Below are 10,025 nucleotides of genomic sequence, written 5' to 3'. Positions count from 1 at the left end.
CGCCTGGGGGGGGTTGTCCCCCCCCCCCCGGCAGTCTACAGAATGTACAAGCTGGCAGGGGCAACCACTGTGGTCAGAGGGGGGGAGCAAATAATCGGATACTTGTAGTAGTTGGGGAGCAGAGATGCCCTGTATACATGGACTTCCAGACAGATAAGATCATATACTGTATATGTATAATTTTTTTTTTACAGGTGGACTGTTAGGTAAAATTGACCCTGTGGTGATAGGGTCACTAACATCAGCACTTTGGAGTTACCTGCCTGGAATGCAAATCAGAAAATTCGACAAAGACAAAAGGTTCTTATCTGCATACTTATTCTAGATTAGAGATTCACAGAGCAATGCAGCTAGAGAATTAGCATGACAGCAAGTAAGCATTTTCAGAAGGGTAAGTCAGCAATGGCAGCTGGCATATATTTAGTTCTCCTCTTATTCTTTTCAAAGCTCATTCACATGCTTTGGCAATTTACTAAAACATTCCTTTAAATCAGACCATACTCCCTTAGCCCCACTATTTTGTCTCCTCCTTCCCTTGTTGCACTCCCTATTTTAACAGCGGAGGAATTGAGGTCCTTACAGAATAGGGAATGTCAATGTCAGTAAGGCTATAGAATCCAAAAAATTAGGGATGCACCAATACCGTTTCTTTCTGGATAGAATTTGACTACCGATATTTTTTTTATCAGTACTCGCGGATACAAAATATCGATATCGGCATCCCCAGGTAGCGTGGTAATCTCCCTCTGACTGGAAGTTCTGGTGTCGAGTACTCGCCCAAATGCTCAGTATCGGCACATCCCTTAAAAGAAATATTTTCTAACTCTCCATAAGATACTGACAGCCAATATATTCCACTACACACAAATCCCACATTTTATGACCATCCTAAGTCACTAATTATATACTTCAGCATTTTATGGACACCCATGTCCAAAATCTACTAAACACTCACCCACCCAAAAAAAAAGTACTTCTGACCCAAGCCAAATGTATCTACAAAATGTCTAACAACATAGGTTATTTGTAACCAGACGTCATATGTAGCTAGAGCTTCAGACAACATATTCCTAAGGAAATGTTTGTAACCATGGGACAGTGTAAAAGTTTGCTCAGTCTTTGGAAACTCGAAGGAATGATTCTGCAGTAAAAACAGACAAGATAACACGAGAGTCGTTGACACAAGGTGCTTTCACTGCATAGAACAATGTGGACATTTGACCTTTAAGTTAATGACAGCTTTTACCACATCAATATTTTTCATGTTAGAAGGGGAAATCCCTTTCCGTGTCACAACAAAGTGAACCAGCTCTGAAGATCGCATACGCAGCATACTTTGTGACACAAGTAAAGGAAACCGGAGGACAGAAATACACAGGCTGCATTGCTGACGTGTCCTTGGCTTTATTACCTAGTGAATTACAGATCTGGGACAAATATACAGGGTGGGAGTTGAGTTTGCAGAATTCACCGGCTGTATGCTTTGTACTAGGTCAGTGAGCAAAGTCACATGATGACGACAGCTCTAGTCTGGAACGTCAATCACATGTAACACTGCCACCCATCAGTACTTATGAGCTTGGATGAGGCAAAATGAAATGTCAATTTACCTCAATTTTTAAACAGCATTACATGAACAAAAATCACCAACAAACGCAGATAAAAGTATAACAATGTCAATTCTATAAAGTAAGAACCAACAGCGGGGGTTCAAATACACCCTGTGACTGTACAGTCAACATTGCATCATACACAAGCCCAAAACATCTGCTATCTGATGGGAAGTCCATAGGGACCATGACTGTGACAAAACCTGTAAGGATCACATGACTAGTCTGCAGAACTGCAGCTAACAGTGCTATACGAGACACACAATCCATATTCTGTTTTCCTGAGCTCATAATAGGATATTTACAGAACTCTATATTAAGCTGTAAACAGGCAGGCATTCCTCCTTGTAGTACATTACTGACACAAGGTGCTTAAAATACACCGCATGCCAAGCCAGATTCATCACCCAGGCATTGCATACTAACCTTTCCCTGTTTCCAGCACTCTCTGAAGAGCTTCCAGTTCCAGTTATGTTTATTATCCTTTAACCATAGAATGTGCCTATCACAGATCCAAGAATGTGGAATATCACTGTAAGTCCTTGTGTTCTCATCCTGGGATAACTTGCGGCTCTCGGGAATTTCCTCCTTTGGCTCGGTTTTTACGCTGGGTTTAGGTGGCCTTGTGGCAGGAATCTTGTTTTCGACCACTGAGGCAATGATATCATCCAAGATGTTTGGCATGGACCTTCCACCTTTACCGCTCTGTATTTAGAAGGATAAAAAAACCACAGATACTAAGCATTAGACATAAGAAAGTAACTACATTAAAAGGCATTTACTAAAGAAAAGATGGCAAACCACGAGCAATGAGAAGGTGAAGTTAAGGTTATTTGGTTCACAGTAATCACCTAAAAGGGAATTTTACCCTCTGTTTTTAACTCACCAGGCAACACCGCTGATGTGCCCCCCAAGATAATGCTTAAAAGTTGAACTGATGTTGTGTGGTAAAGATACAACAATATACAAGATCTGCCTATGTGAGCTTATAACAGCAAGCACACTTGCTGTAGATCAGAAAATAGGTTCTGACATCTTGCAGTGTACTGCCAAGAGCTCAGTTAGCCTTATTTCTATAGATCTTAAACGCAGGCATTATACCCATACCAACTCATTGGGTATTTACTTTTACTTTACAAGCAGCTCCGGAATTAATCACAGCTGAAGTCTGGTTGACTACTATGGGCAACACATTGTTACATCTGATAAAAGTCCACAATGTTGTCTGAACTGCCTGTGTACTACATGTACATTTTCTATGTAGTAAATGGATCGTGAAGTACATTATATGTTTTCTACTAACATTTTCTAGGTCAGTAGTTAAAGTATATGCATAGTTAACATTTTTTTTTAGCTGTGGGTAGAGCTGGGAAAAACTGGAAATGTCAGGTTTTTATTGTTGTCTGTGCGCCCTCTGGGCAAATACTTAGAAAGTACTGAAGCCACTGGATGAACATTATTCCCTGGGAACCAATATTTTTAGGAGATGCTTGCGATGACAACCTCAAGACTCTCTCAGTACAGGTGCACTTTGGAGCAAAACTCAAAACAAAATTACACTTTTGACAGCCACCAAAAAAAAAAAAAAAAACGTAAACCTGATTGAGCATTACAAGGTTCTTTTTCTCCATTGGTCACCGCTCCTATAAATCAGCTACACTTTGGAAGGGATAGGTAGATTAGGTAAACTCACAGTTGTCTGGGAGTAGGAAGGCTGCCTGGAACACAGTTCCCTTGATTTTACTTGTCCATGTCTATTAAATGTTAAATACCACACTTGCGTATCACCACTAAAAGGCAGCATTGTTTGCCGCTTGGTTCCAAATCTTGAGTTGTCTTTGGCAGAGAGCTTATGTGTGAGAACTGTTTGCCAAAAGTAGTTATTTCCCCTTGTTGCATACTTACCTTCCAGTGATTTCTGCAATATCAAACAGCCTGCCAAGTCATGAGTCTGGTGTACAACATACTGCAAAGCAGATACAAAACTCAAAAGCCGTAGTTTACACTCACCGGACTTCCCACCGAGTAAACAGGGGCAAAGGCAATGCCGGCATCTGTGGATCCCAGGCGCAGTTTGCCAGCAGTGGTGGTCAAGAGGTCTCTTAGGGTGGAGCCTTGCTCGATGTTCTGAGTGGTGGGTGATGAGGATTTGCAGTTTACACCTTCATTACTTTCTGGTTCTTCCTTGATATGTTTTCCCACTGGACACTGTTTATTCTCTGCAAAGACAATGAAGAACCGGTTGAAGGTGTTACACCTTTACATTAAAAAATGAAATTCTACCAATGCATCCCTCTCTGCATGATGATTAATAATAATAATAATACTATAGACATGTCAGGTGTAAAATGCGGTGATTCTGAAATACTTACACTTGCAGAGCATTCACTTCCTGCTTTGAAAGTGCAAATTACTTCAGTTTGCCAAAACAATGCATCCTGAGAAGGTTACATCAGCAGAGCATTGTTGGAAAATCTCATCTGTAATCTCACGAGATCTCAGGGAAAGGCATTTTCCTCCCCTGAGATGGTCACATATGCTGGAAATCAAGGAAGCAATAGAAGATCTAGTAACCTGCCCTTAGTAAACATGGCCACTTTGAGAAGACTGGGTAAGAAAAGATAAATAAGGAATGCAAAGAATACAAAGCCGGCAATTATCTGGAAGTATGTGTTTGTAGATAGTCTGTACTAAACATTTCTAAAGTTGTGCTTGTTATTCTAAAGATATGCGTAAAGGTCCACTTTAAAGTAACACGAGTATGAGAAAATAGCTACACAGATATCTCATGTGTGCGTTGAAGAGGTCCAGTCACAACGGGCTTACACATGAATCTGAATATTCACACTTCTTCATCACTATGCAAGCCTAATACATTTATATGTGACCTCTTATGCGATCTTGTGGGGTAATGCGTTGCCAGCCCACTCAAAATGAATAAGCTACATTAATGCAACACATAAGGTCGACACACCTTCTCCTATGTTGTAACCGACCCCCCCTTCCCAAAGTAGATGAAGCCACGAGATTCTGCAGCTATTTGGCTAGCGGGGGAGCAATTTCCATTGGGTATAGTGGTAGCTGAACTCTAATTCTGCAACCGGTGAAAGGGAATTGCCATCATAACATGGGATCTTTGTTTTAGGGTTATCAATTAGATTTGTAGACTCACCCTTCTTCTCTTCTCTGGCCTTCTGTTCAGCCAGGTCTGCTAGCCAGTGAAGTGAGGAATGAGATTCTGGAGAAGCCAGTTTACTGTCCATGCTGCTGTCACTTCCTGGGCTCACATTACCGTTGGTTTCGGGCTTTTGGGAAGCGTTCTGTTGCTGTGATTCAGGCAAGCTGAGAGATATCTTGTTACTATGGTTGAGGACATTCTGCAGCACCTAAAACATTGAATAGTCATGTCAGATCAGTAACAGCTCCACCTTGTCTACAGGCTCAAAACACCTAGGTAAGCAAATGGAAGGGCATTACTCATGGAATGTTTTATGTATGAAAAGTGTTTAAATAGACAAGTTCCTGTTGCCCACAGCAAATAACTCATTATAAAGTGACATTTCTACAGTCTAGGTTTGAAAACTGATCAAGTAAATCAGATTGATAGAACATTATCGCATAGATCCCTTTTTGCACGTAAAATAGAGGGATCTTTCAAGCTCCGGAATAGGACGCAAACAGAGTGAGGTCATTATGGGAATACAAGTAAATATGTTTGTCTAATGATACATGGCTGACAAAAACAGAAACCTAAACAGTAAGACTTGTTATCATAGAAAAAAAATTACATCAAAGCGGTCATCTTTTATTTGCAAGTGTAGGTGGGAGGCCCTGAATGCGAAATTGGTTTGGTTCTTCAGTGCAAAGAGAAGTCCATACTGTAGCGTACAATAGCTCTGTTCCCTACACAGCCAGCTGAGAGGCAAGCTTTTGAGATAAGAGAGCCTGTTTATTTCAGAGTTAAGGTAACCCTCCACTTACCCAAAAGATTCTATTCAACCTTTTATTCTATAGGGTCTTGGCATTCAGAAAATATATAATGTTGGGGGGTTTTACGTCATTTTCAGGCCTAAAATGTGGAATATAACATGGGTGCAAAAATTGAAAAAAGGGCCTCAGTCATGAAGGGGTTAAGCCCTGATAAAAGAAATCTTATTGCCCCTGAAATGCATTGGCCTTTTGTTTTTGGACCAGGATGAAATAAACACTCTTGGACTCCTAAAACCTTTGGTGTTGCCCTCTCGTTCTCCCAACACCTTCAAACCTATATGTATATTGCGCTATCATATCTCATTGTGCTTTACATTTGGACAGAGTACATATACACATTGTTAACAATGCATAACATCAGAAGAGTCAATAGATACGGGAACTGTGCTTTTTAGCCAGAAAGTTCTGGCTAGAGTTGGGCTTTAAGATAACTGATTATGTGGAGGTGATAAATTGGTCATCAGGATTTCAAACCACCAATTTAGGTAAAATCTCCATAAAAGGTGCCAATAATGCCTAAACCAGAATCCAATGCTTTAAACACAGTCTTGACCCCCCCAAAATATTCAGTTTCAAAGATGCAGCAATGCCACAAAGATTTCTGAGCTATTATGGACACATGTATTTGTCAAGATGACAAAGAGTGAGGTAGGATCCAGTACAATGTCACAAGCCTCAATAATCACAGATGGAGAAGAAAAATAAACGGGTCTTGAAACTATTAAGGAAAAACGTTAACAACGTGTCCAAGAACTGTGTTCCATTCTGTATAATATCACCGCCAGTAAGACTAAATGAATGTGACTGGTTAAAGTGGAAATCCAGCCAGCACTTTGTCTTCTTGATCTTGGATAGATTGGGAAAGCGTTCGAACCTCTGCCAGGTTTTTTGTCATGTGAAGCCTCATTGGGGATATTTTCCCCATCTTGTTGACAGTGTGGAAGTGAGGGAAAATCTTCACTGCCAGACAACAATGAAAATCCATTGGGGGCTTTAGCGTTTCCCTACTCTACTAAAAACAAGTGTTTGGATTTATGCCTGCTACCCAATTAGGTCACAGAGGGCAGTAAAAACCGACAAGAGGTTTGACCTATCTGTAAAAAAATAAGTCAAGGCAACTGGACTTGTTATATTTTTCTTGATGACGTTTCACTGGTCATCCAACCATAGGTTGGATGACCAGTGAAACGTCTTCAAGAAAAATACAAAAACAAGTCCAGTTGCCTTGACTTATTTTTTACAGATATACCATAACCTGGATGAATGAGAACCTTCACGGACATACAAGAGGTTTGACCCTTTCCCACTATAAATGAGACCAAAAAGAAAAGAAAATGTCTTCAGACATTGTTCATGGGCATGCATGTTAGGTATGTCTAAAGGTTCCTATTAAACAGCCTCACCTGTGATACACCATTCAGTGTAGGTAGCTTGCTGACCTGTAAATTCAGTTTAATGGCACACTGACAGTGTGACCTAATCCCAAATCTGTCTCGGAGGGTGTGCATTGCTTCAAGGAGGTCAGTCAGAACTAAAACAAAGTAGAAGATATTTAGCAGGTTTTTCACTTATTGTCTCTAAACAAATGGTGCAGAACACTGAGCTATTATGAAAACCAGTTCCAGATGGAATGCAGGACCTATTAATTACATGTATACTGTAACAGAGAGACAGTACAAATGATGTGTTGCTGCTTCAATTCCAATTTCCTGCTAGCTGAAGAAGAGCTTAAAATGCGTATAGCTGAGCTGATATCTGTCTAACAAAGTCTTATCATTTCAGTATAAGTGTCTACACCCTGGTACCTGATGTTGGTAGATAAGTAATCATTGAGGGGGAGCGCAAGCTCTGCATTGGTCTCCGCTCCCCTGTAAAGCATCTAAATATGAATATTGCACACAAAACGTAATATATCTAGCAAGCAGACATCTACAAACCCTTTCAATGTTCGCAATACAATTTTTTTTTAATCAAAAGAGTTTCCCTTTATATGGTCTGATTCATACATAGCAAATAGGGATATTACATGTTCAATATGTCTTACCTGAGCCTGGAATAATCTGTGTGGGCATTAGGTGCTTGTAATCATGCGGTTGACCCTTTACACATTTCAGCCAAGTATACAGTTCCTTATCTACAAAAAACACATTTTCTGTAATTTGTAATAAAAGCAAATCAAAAAACAAACTTTACCTTAGACATTCCTGTTCCTTTGCAGTAACCTAGCAATCATCCTGTCTCTGTCTGCAGTGGGGAAAACAGTAGCATGATACATGACCTGCCATCACAATCTTTTTCACAGTGCCCTCAAGGGGAGAACCTAGTCCCATACTCCATCTAGGAATGTGCTGGCTCAGTCAACAAACTCAGAGTCTCAGCACATCTGGTTCAGGAAACTACGGAACCTACGTAAATTCCACCAACCAGCAAAACACGGCCAGATAACAGGCAACATTTAATATCCTGTCGTGACAATATCCATGGTTCCTAAAAGACTCATGAATTGAATTGAGAACATGCATTTTAAGGACTAGTTACTTTTAAGAGTTAAATATCAGAAGCCAGAAATATTTTTTTTTTAAAACCTTCCATTTCTTGATGCCGACCACGGGTCAATTAACACCCTTTCAAGGTTATAAAGTGGACATGCTGTGCTGTGATGTTATCACTAAATCATCCCTGTTTTGACAGGTAATTTAAACTGTTGGTCTGGGCAGAGGATGCTCTTTAACCATTTGTTAGTGTCACTCTGACAGAATTCATGGGTCATTAAATTTATGGAGATAAAATCAATTCTCCTTACCATAGTATGGATTTATGTTTTAATCTGATTAAAATTCTCAAATGCCATCAAAAAGCAAAGTGATTTATTTGTAAAATATGCTGATCCGAAGATACCATTTATTTATTCTGCTTTAATTAAATTAGGCTGTGAGGTCACTTTTGAGGTTAGAAGGGTTCACAGAACAGACAGGGTACACAAATAGCAGCTAATATTACTTAAAAAGGATATTTTAGGATTTCCTTTGCCAGAAAAACTGTGTGCAAGGGTACAGATAACCATACACATTATTGGTCAATTCCACCAAATTTCTACAGCTCAGTATCGAGCCATATCATTCCTGTTCAGCTAATGAACGGTGTTATCACTTAAAAGAAAGAGCCATTTATATGCGTATACAGATGTATGCCTAGTACATATATTTATATATAGTTATGTCATGCTATGGATATGTTTGTATGTATTAGGTTATTCAGGATGTCTCTTTATGCAATGAACATTTCAGTCTGAGTTGCAGTTTGTGTTCACTTCCTGCCTAGCCAGGGTGAATGTGCTGTGAGCCTCCTTATACTGTAATTGGGCCCTATTCCAAACCACACATACACTGTATTCTTTATAGGGTAGCAGTATCTTGCTTTTTGGAGGAAGACGGTTTAAATCATGGCATTGATAACTGTGGCTTATAGCTGAGCTCGGCCCCCTTCTCCCTGAGCCGAACCCTGCTAAATATGTCCACACTTCAATCTTCTTCTCACATAAGCATGAAACAGGAGAGCTCCATCTGAGAGTGAGCTGCATGTAGACTGAAAGGGAAGTTGTGAAACTGCTTGCTGTAATCACTGAAGGGGAGTTTCTCCAGCACAAAAATAGCAATTCACCAGCTAGAACAAGTCTGCTGGCTAAGCATTTCTGGGGGAAGGCAGGGTAAACACAGCACAGAATGGAGTGCTTCATGCGTACTAACCTCGAGAACTTTTCCGTTCCTTCGCTTTGTAACAATCCAGACAGACCACAAATCCACATTTCTGGCAGACCCAGTGGATGTTAAACAAGGTGGCTTCACAGGCATCACACATCTCACGCACACCGCGCACCGCTCTCTTCCAGGCTATTTTCACTGAAATGAAGAGCAATGTAACTAAACATGAAAATCTGAGCTGCATAAACATTGGCTTTAAGGATAGGTTACATTCTTTTGGTGAGTGACCTTGATTAAAAGACCTTTGTTGCTATGCATCTTTTCACTCTTTTACTTGCCAAGAAGAAAGCGTCTAGGATAACAATACTGATGAAAGGTACGTGTGCAGCAGTCCCTCTGTAGGCCATACATTGCAGGCCACCACTTCTAACCAAGCCGGCAATCAACCCCAATATTGTCATTTCACAATTCAGTGGCCAGTAGAGGCCCTGGCTCCAATCTAGCTGGGCTTAGTGATGACTTGGGCTGTAGTTCAGGACTAAGCCTTCTGGGGTTTAATAGGGAAACAGAGATTGGAGAACAGGTACTCGCCATAAAGTGCTTGCAATTACAGCACTTTTGTTACCCTCTACACAGGTTTTGAGAGGGTCACATCTGATTCCTAAGGCTCATGTGTAGCAAGAAAAAAACACCACCACCAAATAAATATCACATTATATATATA

General features: G+C 40.3%; 1 protein-coding gene across 1 annotated transcript in view; it reads right to left on the bottom strand.

Moving 5' to 3' along the window:
- JMJD1C (jumonji domain containing 1C) overlaps positions 1-10,025 on the bottom strand; it is a 299,423-nt gene that overhangs the window by 17,694 nt on the left and 271,704 nt on the right. Inside the window, exons 14-19 of the mRNA XM_018576657.1 lie at positions 9,347-9,499; positions 7,645-7,734; positions 7,004-7,131; positions 4,783-4,996; positions 3,621-3,829; positions 2,037-2,315 (exon numbers count right to left, since the gene is read on the bottom strand). Of these exons, the coding sequence (XP_018432159.1) occupies positions 2,037-2,315; positions 3,621-3,829; positions 4,783-4,996; positions 7,004-7,131; positions 7,645-7,734; positions 9,347-9,499 (1,073 nt within the window). The remainder of the gene's footprint in view (positions 1-2,036; positions 2,316-3,620; positions 3,830-4,782; positions 4,997-7,003; positions 7,132-7,644; positions 7,735-9,346; positions 9,500-10,025) is intronic.

This window comes from Nanorana parkeri, unplaced genomic scaffold (genome assembly GCF_000935625.1).
Source record: "Nanorana parkeri isolate BGI_ZX_2015 unplaced genomic scaffold, ASM93562v1 scaffold73, whole genome shotgun sequence".
In the NCBI taxonomy this organism is placed as follows: Eukaryota; Metazoa; Chordata; class Amphibia; order Anura; family Dicroglossidae; genus Nanorana; species Nanorana parkeri.
This window is presented reverse-complemented; position numbering and strand designations above follow the sequence as displayed.